The sequence below is a fragment of the Cottoperca gobio genome, chromosome 10 (assembly GCF_900634415.1).
Source record: "Cottoperca gobio chromosome 10, fCotGob3.1, whole genome shotgun sequence".
NCBI lineage: Eukaryota > Metazoa > Chordata > Actinopteri > Perciformes > Bovichtidae > Cottoperca > Cottoperca gobio.
In genome coordinates this window covers 17,621,784-17,644,255 of record NC_041364.1, presented here as the reverse complement: position 1 = coordinate 17,644,255, position 22,472 = coordinate 17,621,784, and the positions used below count along the sequence as shown (strand labels likewise).

Genomic DNA, 22,472 nt, shown 5'->3' with positions numbered 1-22,472 from the left:
GTGTGTATGTGTGTGTATGCGTGCATATGTGGTCAAATCGATGTCAATCTATAATTTACAATCACAAGGACCTATCACTTTTTATAGGGCCTCCATCTTCGCTCATCAATATTACATCAGGACCCAGACTCTCTGTGTGAGGGAGCACGAGGGTGAAAAAACGGCTGAGGAGAGAGAATATGGCTTTGGTCCAGTGTGTGTGTGTGTGTGTGTGTGTGTGTGTGTGTGTGTGTGTGTGTGTGTGTGTGTGTGTGTGTAGGGGGAGGAGGGCATCTGCTGAGGTTGTAGAAAGCATCGCTTCCAGCATACACAAATGTGCAAACGCATACCCTACCTTGCATGTGTGTCTGTGCGTGTCTGCATCTGTCCGACTGCTTTTGTGTGTGTATGTATGTGTGTGTGTGCTTGCCAGCTGAGTGACAGTTTAGTATTGATCTGTGGGAGGCCCTGGTGTCATTAGACCCAGTATGGACCAGCAGGCACACATGGAGGTCAGGGCATGGAGTTTGTGTATGTGTGTGATTGAGTGTGTGTTTGTTTGTGTGGTGTGTGTGTGTGCGTGTGTGTGTGTGTGTGTGTGTGTGTGAGTGTGTGTGTGTGTGTGTGTGTGTGTGTATGTGTGTGTTGCGGAGGAGTGGGGGACCAAGTGTTCAGTAGTGACAGGCTCAAGCCTCTGAAAGAAAATCAATCGTGTCATAAGAGGAAGGTTTCCTCCAGCCTCCTTCTCCCTCTTTCTCTCCCCCCTCTGCCTCCTCTCATCCTTCCTCCTCTATTCTCCCCTTTTCTCCTTTTTTCTTTTCATTCCTCTCAGCTGAGACATCACCTACAGACCCTCCATTCACACTTTCACCACTCCCTTCTTCTCTCTCATCCTCTGTCTTTTTGAGCATCTCTGCCAAAAACACACTTAGACACTTACACAGGCGATAGCTCTCCTGGGTCAGGATGGGGGTTGCATGTGTGATGTGTGGATCAATCCGAGCGGTTATCCTGGCAAAAAGGAGCCATTAGTGACAGAACTGATCCTGGATCAGCCCTCATTAACTAAAAGGGCGCAGCGACTATTTGTCCAGATAAAAGAAATAACCCCAAACCAGGGCCAATTAACTCAGAGGGCAGAGACTAGTTGAATTGATGGCATGCGTTGTTTTGTTTAATAGAAGTTTGATTCGGAAAGAAGCTGATTAGACTTTGTTTTATTGTGAATTTAAGCTTCAGTTATTTATTATTAAGGATGAGTGCACACACACACTCTCGCACACACACACACCGGGCAAGTCTCCACCTGTTCTCTCTCCTCTCTCGCCTGAGGGGACTAGTATGGTAGATAACAGTTTGAGTGGGCCTGCTGCAAAACACTAATCAGACCTAACACTGCCTAATTAGCACAGAGTCCGCTGATTGGCTTACAGCAATAATTAACACAGGTGAGAATAATTAGCTCCCCATAGACCTGTTTGCGTGTGTGTGTGTGTGTGTGTGTGTGTGTGTGTGTGTGTGTGTGTGTGTGTGTGTGTGTGTGGAGGATGTTATTATGCAGTCTTGGTCCCTAGTGAGACTGAGGAGGCAGAGAGGAGAATCAAACTCATTACTGAAACCAGGCCAACCTGTGTTAGGTGCTCTGCTTTCCCACACCCAGAGAATTAGCCAAAGAGAGATCCACCTCCCATCTCTCTCTCTCTCTCTCTCTCTCTCTCTCTCTCTCTCTCTCTCTCTCTCTCTCTCTCTCTCTCTCTCTCTCTCTCTATCGCTCTCTCTCTCTATCGCTCTCTCTCTGTGTGCTTACTTTCTCCTTTCTTTATCCCTCTCCATCCATTTCCCTCCAGACACCCCCCCCCCCCCCCCTCTTGCTGGTGACTGAAGCTGAATGCGTTTGATGAATCTCAGCGCTAGGTGAACCTGCTAAGATAAGATGAAACACAGACACGGGGCATCTTTGTATCATATTCTGCTACTCTGGAGGTCTGCTTCTCTCTTTTATTCCTTGTCCAGCCCTCTTTCAATATCTATTCAGAATAGTAAGAACAAAATAGGGGAAACAATGTTGGCAAGGCCTGACTTCCTCTCCATATAAAAAGCTTCCCCATACACTCCATGAACTACTACTTACTGCCTGGCTGTATTTAGAAGATACTGAATCATGCTCAGCCAACACCTCATGTTGCCTCCCCAAGAGAGAGAAAGAATGAGATAATGAGAAAGACTGAGGGACAAAGAAAAGGAAAAGGGGGAAAGTGTTTTGCTGAAAGACTAGCTGTTCGTCAGTCTGTAAGCAGCATGGTGTCCTCCATCTCACTCTCCCTGGTTATTTTTGCCAAAGTGCTGCTTCTTTGATCAAGCCAACATCACAGAGAAGAAGACGGGCACGCAGACATTGAGTGGGGGTTAATACTGGAACACAATTGACGGCTTGTCACTTTTAGCTCCGAGGTACCAACATCGACATAGTTAGTAAGGTGCAGGAGAAGAGGAAGAGGGGGGTAACACACACACACACACACACACACACACACACACACACACACACACACACACACACACACACCTCTGAGAGCTTTTTTCTGTGCTAAATAAATAACAAGCGACGATGTAAATTGGTGTTTTCCTGGAGTGTGTGGCTGCTTCTGGGCTGTATTTTTCACGTCAAGACATTTTAGAGTGGTTTAGGAGTGCAGGATGTACGGATAATGAAGTTAACCCCACAAACTCACAGTTTTGCTGTCATACATACACGTGGAGAAGGGAGTTGAATATTCACCTGACCACAGGTGCATCGCAGCTTTAATTCGAGGCAGATACAGGGCTTACTCCCGCCCCCACCTCCCTCTCTGCAGTATTGTTCTCAACTCGCCAGGGCCCGCGGAGGTGCCAGAGGTGACATCAGCCTATAACCATACACTAGTAGAGACACGTTTGGAGAGGAAGGCTCATTGTTGGCTGACTGATCTCCAGTCTCCGCACTGACAAGCCCCCCCTCATGTTCCACAGATTTGTTTTTTGTTCTGTTCGCTCCTGGTAAACACTTGCCTCTCAAAACAGGCAGCTACTACCTCTGTCACACCGAGGCTGTCAACTCAACGCTCACCCACACGGTACTGCACATCACACCGAGCTGTTCACACACTGTAGAGATGTATGTAGGAGCTAAATGGATGTACTCAAAAGGCAGCTTAAATGCATATAAGAGCTGTTAAAGCCGTGTTTATTGGAGGCATTTGCATAGTGTTCACAGCACTTTCTGCCTCCTGTCTCCTTCCCATACACACGCATTCACAAGCTACACTGTTCCCCCTCCAATACTCTCAACATTTCCTCACTAAAGAAACAAAATGAAAGAAGGTAGATTGAGGCAAAACAAGGAAGGTTGTTTTCTTTTCATATTTCCTGTTTCAATAATTAATATGCATGAGTTTTATGGCCGCTTAAGATGCGATCAATTATTCATTAACAGCATGTTAATTGCATCCACAGTCGTGAATATTTAACCAAACACTAAATCAATGGGGTCGAATGAGCAGCAATATGGACATTTTATAAGCTTTGCCAAAATTGGGTTAGGCTTTAATGAAAACGGCAGAGAGCAGATTGGAAAGGGACAAATGTGAAGAAAGAACTCCACGACAAGATGGAAGCTGATGTTTAGAAAGCAGACGATATGAATAAATGCAAGGTTGTTGACTCGTAATAGTATAGTCAGTGACTCTTAGCCTTTTCTTCTGCTTTGTCTCTTTATTCTCATCTCCTCCTTTTTTAAATGGAGAGGATGTAATCTCTTCATCTCTGCCAACTGTAGCCAGCCTTTTTCACTCTCAAAGACTCCAGACTCCTTTGTCCTGGATCTTTGTGTGCTTGTGTGTGTGTGCAGCTCTTGTTTGTGCATGTGTGTGTGTGTGTCTATATGTATGTGTGTGTATTTGTGTGTGTGTGTCACAGCGGTGTCTGGACGTTGACATTTCTCTGCTTGGATAACCATCGCGCCCTCTGTCCCTCTGTCCCTCCAGCCATGACGCAGGGTAATGTCACCTGTCAGTCTCAAACTCCTACTTACAACCGCTGTCCCCCTTAACTCCCCCACCCCACCCACATGGAGCAGCACCACCAGTCCGCCACCCTCGCACCCCGACCCTAACTGCTCCTCCCCTGGACCTCACCTGGGAGACAAAGCCTACACCATCTCCCCATTCTCACTCTTTTAGTCTTCTCTCCAGCACCTTATATGACTCCATTTCCTGCTCTTTCGCTGCCTTATATCCAAATGGCAACCCTCCCCTTCCTCCCCCTTACATTTGCCCCCAGGACTCCAGAATATGGAATGGGAAGACAGCACATGTAGTGAATGGGAAAGTCAGGGGTGGGAAGTTGACTTTTTGTCTGGACCCCAGTGCGTTCTGCGCCTGTTTTCAATTACTCTCCCGGCACAGGCGGGGTGGAGGTTTATGCGTTATATGGGAATGTAATTGACTATAACTGCCCTCTTAACATTAACCAGGTGTACTAGCTGAGTGTGTGAGATTAGGCCTCGGGTCTTGGCCGTTATGGTGTGTGTGGACCGTCTATGTGCGTGTTGTTGTTGATGTATTTATACCCTGCTCCTCTGAGGTGCTGCCCATTAGCACCGCATTTAAATATGCCATTGTTTCCTGCGTGTTTCTGTGCACATGCATGTGTGTGTATGTGTGTGAATATTCCCACTACTTGTCCCTTTGTATAAGTATCATCATTCTTACTCTGTGTGCATATAAGATTGAGAGAGAAAGTTAAAAAAAAAAAATAGGCAGGATACAGATCCAGCCCGCTTCAAGGGGGGGCCTGACTTTACAAGGACAAAGTCAAAATGGGCCCATTCACAAGGCTGACACACTGTGATTTGTATGTATAGTGCTGTGCAGCCTGCGGGGCACTAGCCCAGGGGCTATCACAGACACCCAGGCCAGTGCACGAGCGCTGGGAGGTGGTGTGTGTTTGTGTGTGTGTGGTGTGTGTGTGTGTGTGTGTGTGTGTGTGTGTGTGTGTGTGTGTGTGTGTGTGTGTGTGTGTGTGTGTGTGTGTGTGTGTGGAGAGGGTTGTGAGTGTGTTGGAAAGAGAAGCATCAACAGGCTGTCAATCATGCTCTGGCCACAGCCTGTCACTCTTCGATAGAGCTCGTCCGGGGGAGAATGGGAGTCCCTGGGACCCTGGGAGGAGAAAGGAGGGGACGTGGAGGAAACAGGGAGGAGGTCTGTCTGTCTCAGTGACTCTGGCTTGATTTGATATTTGATACCGAGCATGTGGCATTTGAATGCAAATCTATTTTGATTGTCCCACCGTCTGATAGGGTTAAGAGGAATCTATAGGGGATATGCATGTGTATCAAAGAGAGTTGGTTTAGACACACACACACATACAAAATGATGCAGAGAATTATTCAGATGGATTACATTACTCACCAATTCACTTGCATCAGGCGTTTTATTCTCTAAAAGCAATATAAAGACATTTAATCAGAAAAAGATATAAGACAATGGGTCAGAGGTTACAACAAAATGTTTTGTGCAGTGATTCTTCTCTCCATGTGGTAAAAGTAGTTCCTTTAAGTGGAATAACTAGGCAGGTATGTATAAATCCTGTGTATTACTGTGTGTGTATGTTTGAAAATGTGAACGTGTGCAGGATAATTATTTTCCCCGCATGCATGTGGAGGATTGTGTTTTAAAAGCAAGCATGTAGGCAGACAGACAGACAGATAGACGGACGGGTAAAGCTGGTATTACTGCAGTATGGAAATGCGAGGCTCAGTTCCCTCCCAATTAGAGCAGTGACTTCTGAAATGCCATAATACCCATTAATTAGCAGGCTGCTATTTTCTCAGTGATATGGCTAATTAGTCTGCGAGGCGCTACACTATCTGGACCATTATTATTGGGTTGAAGCCATGCAAACACACTCACGTACACACACTCATGTTCGAGTTGACGCGCAAACACCAACGTACTCATATACATATCGTACAGAGGGGAAGAGATACACATGCAGCGCACATTGCAACAATTTCCCACAGTTGAGTGACCCTAATTTAAGTGACGCCATTACACACTTCAGTGGCAGCATAACACAGCATGAGAGAGATAATAGTGAAGAAGGGGATGTCGATGAACAGTTACAGATTGACCGCACTCTTCTTCAACTATCTGCTCCTCATAATATGATATCATACACCGGGGAAACCCAGCGAACAGTAGCTGTGCCCGTCCCCCTGTGAGAAACAACAAGGAAGCGATTCAACCCGCTGTAATGACTTGGCATGTGTGTGTGCGGTGCTCTCTCCGCCTCGACAGTCCATCAGTGTCTCCCACCGGACAGACAGGCCACTGACACAGCACCACGAGGCCAGGAAACCTTTTCAATCACTCGCTCACTTTTCCCTCTCTGTCAGGTGGCAGAAAGGCGTGATTGATCTGTTGTTTCTCCACGCCAGTAAAGGAGTGGAAAGAGGTTGTGTTTGGTTTTCTTTTTTAAAATAAAAAGATGGTCTGGCATGTGTGACAACCACTTTCATAAGTTTATTAATCATCTTCATCAATAATGCAGCCCTGGACCTGCTGTTGGTTGTCATGCAGCTTGTGTGTTTGCATGCATGCGTGCGAGTGTGTGTTCACACCCCTCACAGCCCGATGAACTTCATAAGTGTCCCATCACCACTTTAATCAAATTACTTATGAACCAAAATTGACAGTTTTCATTAATTATAAAGGATTATTCTAATTGCGATTCAAATTTATTCATTTAGAACAGACGGCATTCAGTAATGTTTCAGGAAATTTGCATATTAAATGGAGAGGGTAGGCCATTAGCTATGCTAATATATGCATGATTCCTTATTTTGTGATTGGTGGGCCATATGTAGCAGGCTGGGGGTGTGCAGGTGAGGAATCTAGAAGGAGCTGTAATATGTTTGATAAACACTGAGAAATGCAAGGCCAAAACACACATGTGCACATGGCCGCATGCACACACACACACATGCTCGCACACACCAGCCAAGCCATACGTCTCTGTTCAGTATCAATCTCCCTCTGTCACACACACTCTCTCTGTCCTCGCATTTTCTCGGTCTCTCCCACTCTCGGCTTCCATATTCCTCCCTCAAGACCCATTGGAGGGAACAACTTTTCACCCGGGAACAAACACGGCACACTAATTAAGTTTCTGATTTCTGATCCTGCTGCATTTAGAAACATAACCTTGAGCCTGTGCACAGTCACAGTTTTGATTTAATACGGTGCTTAAATGGAACAAAAAGAACTTTTGCAAGCGGCACATTCATCCCCACAATGTATGGGGCTGGTCCCGGGTTGACACAATGCTCTTTATCAAGCTATATATAGTCGATGCATTATGCATTAAGTTTAACATGTGCTTAAATCAACACTATTCAATATGAATACATCAGTCTTCAACTAAGATAGAGAGGAGAACAGTTAGGGTAAATGACTGCGCGGGGAGGCACGCATGCGGGGTGTAAGCACGCGGTCACACACACACACACGGTCACACACACCCTTCGGCTGTGCGGCGGCGTCTACCCGGGCCGATGACAGGGCCATTATTCACTGGTCAGTCCCACGAGGGCAGGGCTTGGGCTGGACAGGGTAGCAGAGTGTCCCAGCATGGCAGGACAGCGCTGAGGTGAGAGGGACCAGGACCCTTCATTACTCTCATGGTCTGGGAGCCTGGAGCTTTTCTCCCTCTCTCTCTCTCCCTCGCTCTCTTTGTCTCTGTCTCCATCAGATTAATGGGCCAGGCCCCGACAGAGGAAGTGTTTCAATCAGCACCGCCTGCCAAGCTTGTCCATCACCCAGACAGCCTCTTATTCATCATGGCTTTGATACACACACACATACACACACGCATGCATAGATGTTTATTTAGTTGCATTTCCCCCCCCCCCGGTGCTCTGGTGTAAAGCCAGGCCACAGGTTGCGAGGTTATCAGGCTACAAGTTGTTCAACCCAGCACTTCTTTCTCCCACATTCCTGCAAGCAGGAGAGATCTCATTGCCTGTCTTTCAATGCTCCCGGCATGATTTCTCAGTTGAATTTTGAATGATCCATTTCGGATGAAATGGATGAAACACAATCAGTTAAGTGTCTCTGGGACTTCTGTCCCCAAGCTGGGACTGGAGCCTCGGCTCCGGGGGAAGCGAGGAGCGATCGCTCCCAAGTGGGACTCTCCCTTAGCGGCAAAGGCACAGTGCGGATCGTCCCTGACCCACCGTCTCCCTCCTCCAGGGTCCATTTGTTCTTAGAAATATTTAACAACGGGGCAAATTCAGCTGACATGACATGAGCAGATAGAGACGAGCAGAAGGATGGGGCGATGCACAGAGCGAGCTGGAAATGAATTTTTCAGCGCAGTGAGATGTTCTATTTGAATAAATCATGACACTTAAGATAGACATGAGGGCAATATAGAGGTGCTCGCTGCTACTTTGAGGAGTAGCACTCCAAAGGAATGGAGCAAAGTGTGTGGGGGTGTGTGAGTATGTGTGTGTGTGTGTGTGTGTACGTGTGTGTGTGTGTGTGTGTGGTGTGTGTGTGTGTGTGTGTGTGTGTGTGTGTGTGTACGTGTGTGATGAGCTACCAACATCTTTCTGTGTGTTCAATATGTGTTTCTGCATGTTTCCTTTTATGTTTTGTATTTTTTAGTCAATCTTTGTCTCCATCTATCTGATATTAGTAAGTCATGTTGAACTGGATGTTTCTCTCCAAGTAAACTGGGCCACTGCAGCCTGTTACATCGTGGAGTCCGAGGCTCAGGGCCAGGCCCAGAGACAGACCTGGTTCTGGATTATTAATGTCCCCCCCTGTGGAGCCAGGCCCCCTCCCCCACCCAGCGCCCCCCTACACCCCTGGGGTCAGCCTGCATGGCTCCTGGAGCAAGGCCCCCCTCATAAATCTCCCTAAATTAGTGTGTGTGTGTGTGTGTGTGTGTGTGTGTGTGTGTGTGTGTGTGTGTGTGTGTGTGTGTGTGTGTGTGTACCTCCATGCTTAAACATATACTGCAGGCAGGGAGACAGGTCACCACAAAAACAAGCCAGTCGGGCTCTTGGTTGAAGTGTCAGTGATGCATAGCGGAAAGTGCAAAACAAAGAGTTGCAGAGAAAAGTAAGAATACGAGAAGTGAAACACACAAGGGGAGGTAAAGAAAATACGCAAAACGAGTTCAGGAAGATATTTGGTTCTTTGAGAGCGCCAGACTTCACTCTAACTTTGGTCGCCTATTTGTCACTCCTTTTTCTCCCCAGCTATAACATTATATTTGCCTACAAACATTCACACTTAATTTGAAGTTGCCTCTGACTTCATTAGGATCGATTTCCTGAACATATCTTAATGCTTAATTGCTGAAGTGCAGGGTCTTCCATTCCTCTTCCTGCCTAGATTAGTTCAACATGTCCCACGGTGGTAACAGGCATGTGGAAGTGCTGTTGTGTCACTTAGTTAACCCCCGAGACAAATGGCTCCCCTCCGGAGCACAGTGAATTACACACCTCATGAAGCATATTAGGAGGCAGACACAGTGCTTTTCTTCTGGAGATGATCTGTGAGGCAGAGATGGATGGAGGGAGAGGGAGAGGAGAGGGCTGAGTTATGGCATCACCCAGAGCCATTTTTACAGCGCATCGACATCAGAACAAAACAGAGAAAGGAGGGGCAAAGAATAAAGAAGTGAGGCACAAAGATGTACAGCACAATGTGCAACAAAAGGCTGAGAAGATGAATAAACTAGAACTACTGAGGAAGATAAAACCACACAGTTCTAAAGTTATCCATATGAAATTTGACAAGGAAAACAACTCTTTACCTCATTTGTTGCTAATGTAAGAAAATTATTAGAAAATATAACAGCATTGTCCCTCGGAGGCTTCCTTGCTGTTAGCTAATCGCTTAGACAATCTTTATCACCACAGTAATAATATTTAGATGCTACAGGGATTACTTAAAAGTTGTGTTATAATTGCTTTCCTTGTTTTGTTTTTTATGGGCAGAGGGTGATTTTGTGTTTAATTGCTCCAAAGTGACAAAATGCCCGTTATGATATGATGAAAGTGTGAGATCATTAAATTACTACGGCGACCGGCTGTATGTGTTTATTTGTTCATTTTTTTTCTCTGGTACAAATTTATGCCATGAGGCTTCAAGAGGCCAAGCAGTTATTTACACAAATTCACTTCCACAGCCATTCCTGGATTTGGGGGTAATTACGTGAGAGCAAAATGGTTTTATTTCATTTAATCCGGCCGGCGCAGCAATTTGCAGTGGTAATATTTGTAGCTGTGGAGCCTGCACAGTAAAACAGCTTGAAACCAGCGAGAGCCTCAAATACAAACAAGGTAGAGGGGGAAATAATCAAAACCAGAATGTATGCAGAAGAGGATATTTTCCATAGACCTACTGAAATTGTGTGTTTTGAGATGAGATACAGTTTAAGTTAATCAATAGTCTGTACATTTTATCTCACTGCATATTGATTTAAGTTCCGTCCCAAACGCTTTCTCCACATTTCCACTTTGCTTAAAAGAAAAATCTGATTTAGAGATATTGGGTGTAGAAAATACCAGAATCACAGAACACACTTATTTCTTGGGAAACTGTAGGATGTATATAATCGCTCCTACTGTTGTTAAAATCCTCACATTTCCAGATAATATACCGATCTGACCTCGTTGTCCTCAATGGTTGCTACGGTAATGAGCCTATCGGTGTTGTTTCATGATAGGAAATGATGAAATCTTACTTTGGCAACAAAGATCATTTCTGATTTCATTCACTGCTCTGCTTTAAAGGCTGGACTGAACTGAGTCTAATGCCATCGTGTAAAGCAGTGTTCAGGGGGTACATAGGAAGATCGTGAAGTAACTAATAAAAAAATTGTTTTAATTATGTTTGGATTGAAAATATACCCACACATATTTGTGTTTAGGAGGAAAATAAACATCCCAATATGATTATGAGTAAATGTATTGTCACAATACAGCAGGCTGCCATTAGGATTGTATGCAAACTAGTTAGCAAGCAAACAGAGAAGTAGAAATAGTTTGTTAAAAGTAACGTTTGAAATAGTTAGCGAAGAGAGAACATTTGAAATAATTTTGTAAAAGTAATGGATAATAAATAGTTCAAATAGTTAGCTAAAAGTGATGGAAAATGCAAACTTGACCTAATCAAAGACTATTTCATCGTATGAAAACATGATTGTGACAATATGGACTTTTCTTTTGTTACTTCGTCCACTTTAAAATCATCTGAAATGAACACATTGGCCACATGGCGGGTGGTGTCGTTGAAGGGGAGCTCGAGCTCATCGGACAGGGATGTGGGGGTACGTCTGAAGAGTCGGAGTCAACACGACTAACAGAGCCACAATCATTAAATGCACCTTTTCATTGATTAAAAAGCGAGGAAAACATGATAATAGAGAGCTGAGCTGAACAAATGAGAGAATTATAGGCTATCCTCAGATATCTGTCCATATTTACTGGTCAGCTGTCAATCAGATTATCCATAAATCCTTATGGTAATCTCTTTGCTATTGCATATCAACACGCACTGCTCTTCAACCACCCCCACCCCCCCTCTCACCACACACCCACACTCTGTTGATCCATGTAAATGTGTGCAGCGGTGATTCCAGTCCCCCGGCTCCCGGGGAGATGAGATAGAGCACAGAGGAATCAACATGCTGCAGTTTTGTAATGTTTCCGTGCGGCTGACTCCAGACACCTTAAGTCATGTAAATAATGAATCAGATGAACCAGGCGAGCAGAGGATCGAGGGGACACGCTGCCATATGGCTAAGCGAATGAGGCATGCTGACTTTCTCTTACCGTCTCTTTTTCCGCACTCAATATCTCAGCGGTCTCATTTTTATATTTTTCCTCCACCTCCTCTCGACAATCCAAACTCTAATATTTAACCCCCTGATTTGGTCACCTCTGACTCCGGTGACCCCAACTTTCCTCTACCCACTTATCCATCATCTGTCCATCATGAATACTTCAGAGGTGGAGGAGGACAGTTGGGGAAAAGAGTTGATGAATTAAACAGGAGGCACAGTGAGGAAGGTGGAGTATGTTGGACAAGTGGATGTGGTCCACAGCTGTCTGCAAGGCTGCTCTCTGACCCTGAGGAGATAAGAAAGTTGGGAGACCCTCAGCCTGTGGGGTCCAACAGCCACTGTGGAAAAAAAAACCCTCCATTTCTCTGCTTCATGAATTATTGAGATATTGGCCTACAGCTTCTAAAATATACAGGAGGGTGGTCTGTCTCTCCTTTCGGATTTCACATACTCTCTACCTTGTCCGTCTGTCTATCTTTCTATCATTCTTCTTCTTTCGCTTTCCACTTCCCCCTTCCTCCTTTCTCTTTGCCTTTTCTCTCTCTCTCTCCCTTCTCATTCTGATTTAGCCTCTTGCGCCAGCTAGATCGTAAATCAGAACACAAACAAAGCAGGAGGAAAAAAAGTGAACGGAGAAAGACAGTTTGTTATTCACATCATAAGAGCCTTTTTCTTCCTCACTTGAAGAAGAGCGTCTACCACTAACCAGCTGTCATGCATTTAAAAGTTGTCGGGGATAAATTCACGAGTTCTTGTGTTACATCAGATGCTTGTAATGTGCACAGCAGTAGGCTGGCCCTTGAAATGAGACAGAACTCTGGTCTGTCCATTTATTTTCTTTGCTCTCTTGTTTTTTTGCTTTTTTCCCTCTCTTCTAGATGAAGCAATTGTCCAAGGCACGCTGCTGCTTACTGTGTTTCTCCTGACATGTCTCTCTATGTGTGTGTGTGAGATGCGTTTGCTCGTGCATGATTATATCTAAGGCAGTTGGCTCCAAACGCGCTGCCCAGTGCAGAATCTTAGCCATAACAAATGAACAGAGGGTAGAAAATAAGACATATGAAAGAAAAGCTGAGCAAAGGAGTGATTCTCTCTCTGGCTGGTGGAGATCTGTATTGTAAGCAGTTTCAGCTGTCAGCACTTCTTTGAGCTACCTCAAAGGGAGGAGGAGGAGGGGACCGGGAATTGTTGTAGTTTTATTTTCCCCCTTTTGAGGGTTCCTGTTTATTTGTACACGGCGCTGTTTATATTCGCGGTTCATTTGATATAGTTCCTTTTTTTTCTTTTTTCTCAGAGAGACAGACAATGCAGAAGGGAGAGTGGAGAGACGTACACTACTGTAGTTTCTGTTAAAGAAGAAGTTGTCTGTCAGGCTTTAAGCCTTGGGGTGGGGCTAGGGAATAAATTCTCAGCCGTCCCCTTTCTGCTTTTCAGGCCTCCGGTCCCCCCCGCCCAATCCCCCCTTTACTCCTCCGACTCTCCCTCCTCCCTCCCTCATTAAGTATTGATGTGGGTAGCCATACTTGCCATCTCAGCCTATTAATAATGCATGGCAGGTGCTGTTGATGTGGTCTCTCACACTGAGATTGAGAGAGGCAGGAATGGCAACACTGTGCTGCATAGTAGCTACAGCACAACCTCCGTCACACGGCTCTGCAGCTGGGGCGGGGGAGGGGGTCGGGGCTGCATCTGCCCCGGTGAGTTTATGGCAAGCTGTGACAGCAGCTCCGAGATGGATATACAAGGTAGCATCTTACTCAATATCCCAGGAGCTGTTTTTACACTGAAAACTCCCTTTGTCATAAACAAATGATGGATGAGGGTAGCATAGTGTATGAGCCTTGTCTGCCACTGTTGTTTTATTAGTTTTATTTGTATCTTGTGTTTTATTGAAGTAGCTCATACTGTACTTTCAGTGACAGACAGCTGCTCTTTCACTAACTCATTTGTTTCTCTCTCTTTCTCTGCATATGCAGGTTCTTCCTCAAGTTCTTCCTGAAGTGTAACCAGAACTGCCTGAAGAATGCAGGGAACCCTCGAGACATGAGGCGTTTTCAGGTGAGACTCAATTTACCTGCGTGCATACAGTACGTGTTGTATAGAAGACAAGGACCACATGACTATCTTTCATACTTTTTTCTTTGCAAACTCCAGACATGGCAACAGCAAAACCTCCCAGCACTTGAAGAGAAACAAAACACTCAAAGGGTCGCTCTCACATAAATGATCTCTGTGCTTTCTCAGGGATAAATCCAGAGAAAAGAGAGCATAGCATAACATTACAAAATGACAAATAAAATGCTCATCATTTTGATTTTCCTGCACGCAGCTGTCATATTTTGGTTTACTGTCACTGCTCTCACAGTCGTTAGTTTTAGTTAGTTTTCAGTGTAAAAGCTCTAAAAAGCCCAGCTGTGCCGCTACCTGCGCAGCAGCAAACAGCCAAAGTTAGCAGCTAGCAGGCACACATAGTGGAGCATTAAAGAGCTGAAGAGGCAGATATTCCCCTCAGGAGTCAGTGGAGAAAAAAACAGAACTACGAGGAGAGTTAATATTGGACCAGGTGGCCGGCAACACTGCTCACAATGAATGCTAATGTTGCTCTCTGTCCCCTGGATGTCGAAATAAGCAACAGTTTGCTAACAAGTTCAGCCAAATCAGTGTAAAAGGTGGCAATTTGTAGGTTTATTGTTGTTCCATGGTTTCCATCTGTCTTTCCCTTTCTTAGGTGGTTGTGTCGACTACGGTGAGCGTAGAGGGTCATGTCCTGGCCGTCTCCGACAACATGTTTGTGCACAACAACTCCAAACACGGGCGCCGAGCTCGAAGACTGGACCCCTCGGAAGGAACACCGTCCTACCTGGAACACGGTATTAAAAGCAGGAACAAAACACCCAGGCTCTCTCACCGAGCTTTCTTTGTCTTCCTCACTTTCTTTCTTTTTGTTCAACTCCCCCACCCTCCCTCCCTCACCCCCTTTCCCCCTTGTCTGGCTCCGCGCTCAACTTCCTGTCTGCGATCTATCCCTCTCAAACCTGCTCTCTTGCTGTCTTTCTTATCTCTCTCCTGCTTCCTCCCGGATTCTCACTTTCCCCCCTTGTAGGGTTTCTAACTCGAGCTAAGAGAGGAGAGAGTGGTAGCTAGTGAGTCTCTCGTCTCTCCCTTGTGGCTTGCTCCCCTCAGGTCTCTGCCTCTGGGCCTTCTACTCTGCCTCGCATAAGCACTATGTGTCTTATGAGGTCTGTTCTGCTTAAAGCCAACACTGGCTTTATTTCCTCGGAGACCTGCTTTTATCCTCCAGCCCTCCATCACTCCCCATCCCTCAGGTTTTCTAGCACACACAAAAAAGCCCATGCACACGTATACACACCCCCGCATGCACAGTCAGACCCAAACCTTTAATACTTCATAATGACATGTGCACATGATTTAGGAGCCCGCACTGATTCCCAAGTCCCTAATCCAGTTATTTTCTCATTTCGATTTCCCAGACATTGAATAAGAGAAACATATTTTTTTTCGTTGAGGAAAGTCAACCTCAGGGATGATAATGACAAAAAACTAAGAAGGGATTTACATGATAGGCCGACAGTAGATTGCATTAAGATTGAATGCTATGTTTAAGTCTTTCTAATGACCATTCTCCAGAAATAAGGTGGACCACATGTCCCCGTGACTGGTCTCACAGACGATTTGAAAAGTTAACAAAGACGAGACATATTGGAGACGTCAGCGACGCTTGGATCTTACACAGAAAGGAGAGCGTTAACATTACGCTAACAGATGTCCCCTGTGTCACACAGATTTGTTTGGGAATTTCCTCTTCTCTGATTTTCTGTTCTCCTGGTGATGGTTGTTGGAAAGAGGAACAACAGGAGTGAGAGAACAACACAGAGGCGTGAGACGTAGGCGCAATGAGAAGAAGGGGTAAAAGTGCTTCATAGTATAGAGAAAAGATGAAATGATAAGAAGGAAGACAGTGGTTTCTTTTTGTCTCGAGCGTGTGTTGAGTTTGTGTGCAGGATACACAACTTTGGGGGCCCATTTCAGGCGGTAATAGATGAGCAGTGCATGAAGTTGAACAGATGGCACTGAGGAACACCCCAAAGTATAATCCTATCACATGGATTCACGTTCCACCATCTGGTTAATCCACACACACACACACAAACACACACATGCACATGGAGCGCACATAATATCAGCGGCTGTGAAAAGGAGGCATCTTAGGCCATGATTACGGCCACAGATTGCTGCTTGGTGAACGTTGATCTCTGCAGGCGTATCGGGGGGCTAAATATCATTCCAGCTTGTTGGGAAGGATCAACAGAACAGGGAGTCAGGCAAAGAGCAAAGGCTAGGCTGCAGGGAAAAAAAGTCAGCCTAGTCTAAAGTGGATTATGCCGCTTTACAGAATTACAGCATGTCTGACAAGCTGCATATCTGTTAAGGAGAGGAGATTTAGCTTGTATAAACATGTATTTTCCCAATGCTGTTCTTTTCTTCAATCACATCCAGTAATCTCCGTCCATAATACCAACAGATAAGGCCAAAAAGCACATGGACTACCAGTTATTGAAAATGTGGTTTATTATTGTTATTCCATGTACTTTGTCTAATAACACATAAAGTATATGTTTTTGGAGAAAACATTGAAAGCTTACAAAATGCATTACGAAAATCCAAGCCGGAGCTGAAATGACCCTGTGTGGTCATGTGCTCAGTAGCCACAGGCGCTGAGATACAGTAGTTATACAGATATATGTTAACAGACAGCTGAGCAAGAGCGAAGTGTTTGGTTAATGAAGGCGGCGTATTCAGAGGGCAGAGCTACTGTTGGCTCTCCTCTGCTCCCCGGTCGCGTGGCCTTTGATCAGACACTCAGCACACCTGACATTTACACGCCTGCATGCTTTGCCACGTGTCATAAAACAAGCGCACCGCCGCTGCCCTCACACATAGGGCAGGGGTGATGTTTAATAACGGGGTGCGTATAATCACTCTGATTAGTATTCCTCGCTCACCCCCGACCCCTGGGAGAGAGGAGAGAGGTGATGTGTGTGAGAGAGAGAGAGAGAGAGATGGAAAGAAGAGGCGACTGTACATTATGCCAATAGCAAAGACCTTTATGGGCTGTCATTAGGTCAGTTAGCATCTAATCAATTTTGTCTGTGACTCTTGCAGCTACCCCCAGCATCAAAGCCATCAGCCCCAGTGAAGGCTGGACCACAGGGGGCGCTACTGTCATCATCATCGGGGACAACTTCTTTGACGGCCTGCAGGTCATCTTTGGAACAATGCTGGTCTGGAGCGAGGTTAGTCACCATCTTGTCAATGGTTTCTGAGGCATATGTGTGCATAACCACAAAATATTAAACATGAGGCCTTTCTGTTCTCAGCCTTTTCGGCTTGGGACCCATTTCAAAGGAAGCAATGTCCCTTGTCACAGGCAAAAGTTGAGAGAAGTTTAACACCTTTTTGCTTTGTTTAGTTTCATTTGGAGGATTTTTAAGGGGTGAAAATATGCACATGGTGAAGATTTATACATCATTTATTGAACAGAAATATGTTTTTCTTCCTTATTACTTTGATCATCTTGTGATCAAATATACAATATCTTGGTGGGGGGGTTGACCCCCAGGTTGGGAACTACTCCTGTACACTAGTGTTAAACCGATTAGTCATTTAAGAGTTGAGCAGAATATTTCAATGTCTAACATTAGCTGGGTTTAGTTTTCTATGTTTCACATCATTGTAAATTGCCTCCATTTGAGGTCAAGAGACTGAAAAAATAATGAATAGAGAAATTAATAATGACAATGATCATTAATTGCAGCCCTACTATAAACCCATATCAAAAATATTTCACAATCTTAACAGCCTGCTTTCTCATTTCTCCCCGTATCAGTTATTAGTTTTGTCATATCTCTTCTCAGCTTCCTTCCTGTCTTTTATTATGTTAGTATCTACCTTCTTGGAATATGTGCACACCATACTGTATGAATCTCTTTGTAAGGAGCATCTGCCACATGACTAAAATGTAAATGTAGTGTATGTGTGAAATTGAAGGTCAGTGAGCAGCGCAGCTAAACAGCTTTCTCTTTAGTAAAGGAATAATTCTATAAAAAGCTCCTATATTATCTCGCTGAGAGGTGAGTGGGGCCAGACAATGGTGGAATGAAAGCGTAGCTAAGTGAGCAATGAAAGGGACAGTTAGAACAACACACACACGCACGCACACGCACGTACACGATAGCTGCTGGCAGAGGCATTGATAGCTTTTGAGCGTTGCTAGCTTTGAGTGCTAGTTGACTATAGTGTGCAGAAAACGAGCACTCAGTGAGGTCTCATCTGTGTTTTGTCTTGTTACCGCTTTCCTTCAAAGACCCTTCAGCATACACACACAGACATACGTGGCGAGTGGCTCATCAACCACACTAAGTGAGCCTCTTTAAGACACAGTGGCGCTTTAATGTGGCTAACGGCAGCTCGACAGCCTCAGCTGACAGACACAGAGACAGGGGCAGTGGAGACGAGTATATTATACGTTTACTTATACTGTGTAATGGATGTATGCAGAGAAAGGTGTGTTTTATTCATAAACAGATAACTGCTTTTGAACCCCTCTTACAGAGTCCATGTCAGCACTGATAACCATCCTAAGCCTCACAGTGACATTGCCTCAGGCTACGAGGCCACCTGAGGGCTTTAGCGCTAACACATCATTTTCAGGCTGATTATACAAAGAAAGCAAGTCAAAAGCTGCAAAGGAAAAGGTCTGAGGCGAGCCGAGAATAGTCCCCCGAGCACATGTTTAGATATGAAGTTTCATTGCATTAATCTTTCTGCCCTCTCTGCCTCTCCGTAGCTGATCACCCCTCATGCCATTCGTGTGCAAACTCCACCCAGACACATCCCCGGGGTGGTGGAGGTCACGCTGTCCTACAAATCCAAACAGTTCTGCAAAGGCACACCTGGACGCTTCATCTACACAGGTACTACGCACTAACATACACTTACTAATGACACTAGCAAACAGAGATAATGTAGCCCCAAACCTCCTATCAGCTGTTTTTTCCCGTGCAATTCTTTCTTTGATTCTCTCATTTTCCACAAACAACAACTTGCCTTTAGAGTAATGTAAATAATAATAAATAATAATAAAGCTATAATAACTTAAATAACTTCACATTTTTGGACAGTTTTATTTGGACTGTATATCTGCAATATCTGCTAAAAGTAACCTGGTACAGTGTCATCACCCTACGCCGGTTCTGGAGAAAAATGTGCACGCTAAACAATTTAAAATTGAATAACTCCACTCAATAATTCAGTGCAAAAGCCTACTGATCAGAGGAGGAAAAGTGTTTGCCCTCTTTTATGAAGCAGGCGAAGGTCAGGAGGAGGTTTAACCTTTTGATTAGTGGGATTATTGAGATTTAACCCTGTCGAAGGCACGATCCACAAAGGAAGAGATCCATGAGGAGAGTCTGATTTTTGACGGCAAGTGCAGGGCCACGCATAGCTTGAGTGTTACATCAGAGAGCGTATCGGTGCAGAGTTATAGCGCGCAGTGAAAAAAGAGCGGCAGGGAGAGTGAATGTGAAGCGGTGATTAACCAATGCGAGGCCACAGGTCCCCGGGGGAGTTTGGGAATCACATAAATCTGTCTGTAATCTCAACCACTGATAGACTTAGGCTGTAAGCCCCTGGCTGGAATTGCCAACATTTGACAAAATCACAATTGAGAGCGAGAGTGTGCGTCACATCACTGCCATGCATTTTCTGCATCTTGTGTGTGTCCTAATTACTGTGCATGGACAGAATCCATGTCCATGCGTCATAATTATGACTCTGTGTTTGTGTACTTACAGGGAAAGGCTGCGATAGGCCTTCTGTGTCTGTTTGTACGTATGTGTGAATGTATTTCAAGCACACACATGCACATTGACAAGTAACTGCATTACTAAGACAGAGGGCAGATGGGTGGACAGCCTTTGCCATGCCAGAGCTGTCCAACAGCCCACACTCTGCCAAACTCGCAGAGCTGTGTGTATATAAGGGTGTGTAGATGTGCGCGTGTGCGTGTGCAGCCTTTTAATGTGCCAGACATGTGGGAACCGTATGCATAAACGCCCTATCTCTTCCCAGCCCTCCACTCTTTCCCCTTGTCACATTCACTTATTCAAAACTTGCTTCTTTGGATGAATTCATCCCCCCTCTCTCCGCTCTCTCTCTCTCTGCCTCTTGGCTTCCATAGAGGCACATAGAAGAATCTCAACAGGTGAGGGGTAGCAAGAGGTCATCCAGCCAAACAAACACACCATACTGCTGCTTGCCAAGCTCCTGGCACCTTCACGGTGACACAGTCAACCGTGTCGAGGCATAGATCCCACTTCTACTCTTCACACACTTCACTTCAGCCACTGCTCTGTACCCTCAGTGGGTATTTGTACCTCTCCCAAAGCTCCTTTATCAGACCTTTTTTTTTTTTAGCATTTTGCATTCTCCCAGTAAGGAAGAACCTGTTCACATTTGGTGTCTTGGATGAGAGGTAGAGAACAACGCGAGGATGGGCAGAGCATTTGGAGCATAAAAAAAGCAATTGATTTGCGTGGTAGAGAGGTAGATGAGAAAGGGAGGAGAAGAGAATGATGGAAGAGAGGGATGGAGGATTACCATGGGCCATGTTGCCCTCCTGGGTCTGTTTGGCACCAGTTTGAGCCCAGTTGCCAGTGGGTACTAATCATGGAGGATTGGCAGCACTGCGTGGCAGCTGGCAGCTAGCGCGCACACACACACATCAACACTCGCAGACATGCATATACTCGTATATTACATGTACACACGATCACACACACACATGCGCACACCGAATTACATTGGGGACAGCTGGCATTGCTAATCAACTTCAGCTGAGAAGAGGAAAGCGAGCAGCTCACAGACCTAATTAAGTCAACACATACCCAATACTGCTGCTACCGCTACTTTGCAAACATACCCAATACGTACACACACACACACACACACACACTAATACAACCCATCTATTGGTTTACCCCCCTACTCCACCCTCCTCCACCCTTCTCTGCGGGATCATTTATACTCCACAACTGGCCGGCACAGAATGGAAAAATTTCAGCTGTAGTTCAGGACAGAGGAGACAAGCAGGGGACTTTTGGTGCAGAGGAGAGTCGGAAAGAAGCTATTACAGTAATGTGTCCTCTGCCGTCTCTGAGGACTCCTCTGCCATTAGACTTCAGAAAGCTCCAATTAGACTCATCAAAGGCAATTAAGCTCTCCACTGATAAGAATAAAATAATGTGTTTTTTTTTCATTCTCTTCTCTTCCTCTGTCTTTTTATCCCCTTATCCCCCTTCTGTTCCTCTCTCTGCCCTCTGCCTTACCCACCTCTGGGGCTGAGCGCTCTCCGTAATCTCCCTCTCTCTCTCTCTCTCTCTCTCTCTCTCTCTCTCTCTCTCTCTCTCTCTCTCTCATTATCAGGTCATTGCCCACCCCCCTCTCCCCTGTCTCCCCTGTACAAATGCATCTCTATGTTTGGTTGTGTATCACCTTTTACTGGATTGCTGTCTTTGTAACATTCATCAGAGATGCTCTCTCTCTTCTTTTCTCCACACAATGTAGCGTGATAATACTATCTTCCACTAGGGCCCATTGGTTTTTGTGTGTGTGTGTGTGTGTTGTGTGTGTGTGTGTGTGTGTGTGTGTGTGTGTGTGTACTTGTGTGTATGTGTTTGTGACACAGGGATACTGGCCATAGATTGGGGGAGTTGATGAATCACCCTTGTCGTTCAAAAGGCAATCCCTCCCTCCTCAGTATGCAGCCTTGTCTGCTTAGTGCTTCCACTACAGCCTCTGCTGATATTAAAAGGCTCTGCTGGCTCACATTAAGGCCGGCACCATGCGCACCGACACGCATCCGCACACACGCACGCACAAACATTAGGGGTACTTTTTCAGGGCTGAGTGCAGATTAGGTGTGTAGGAAACATCACTCAGTTGGTGCGAGGAGGAGCAGGAAAAGTGAGGTGAAAGACAAAAGTCAAGAACAGAATTTAAACCAGCCGGGATGCTGCTGAAGTCTCTCTCCGTCTCTCTCTGCCTGCCTCTGTGCTCCAAATGAGTTTTAGAGAGTGGAGGAAGGACTGTCAGTTGTCTGTCATTCTATACACTACAGACACTGGAGTAAAAAACACAGACAATGCCACAGTAAGCGTTGTGAGCATGAACATGCTCTGTAAAGTTTGGATTTATTTTAGCCCTAATTCATCTGCGTGATGAAATATGCGCGTCACACACAACTGAGAAAGATGACTTTGCTCATATTAGAACTTCAAATAAGTAATATATCTGATGCTGATTGTGTGGATATCAGGATGCTGGTTCAATTTGCAGAATTAGTAACATAGACTTACAAATATGTATTACATTCACATGAGATGCACTCGTGCACCAGCACACTCACACATCACCGACACACAAATGCAGCATGTATTCATCTGGCAATAAAAGTGGGGTGCAACTGCGAGCTGGTCAATTACTTGTCTTGCTCCTAGTTGTGAATGTTGTCTTTT

At 45.2% G+C, this 22,472-nt stretch overlaps 1 protein-coding gene across 1 annotated transcript in view; it reads left to right on the top strand.

Annotated features, from left to right (window-relative positions):
* The window catches only part of LOC115014518 (transcription factor COE1-A-like), a 54,509-nt gene that overhangs the window by 16,225 nt on the left and 15,812 nt on the right, over nt 1-22,472 (top strand). Inside the window, 4 exon segments of the mRNA XM_029441451.1 lie at nt 13,854-13,935; nt 14,606-14,747; nt 17,062-17,192; nt 18,746-18,872. Coding sequence (XP_029297311.1) covers nt 13,854-13,935; nt 14,606-14,747; nt 17,062-17,192; nt 18,746-18,872 — 482 coding nt within the window.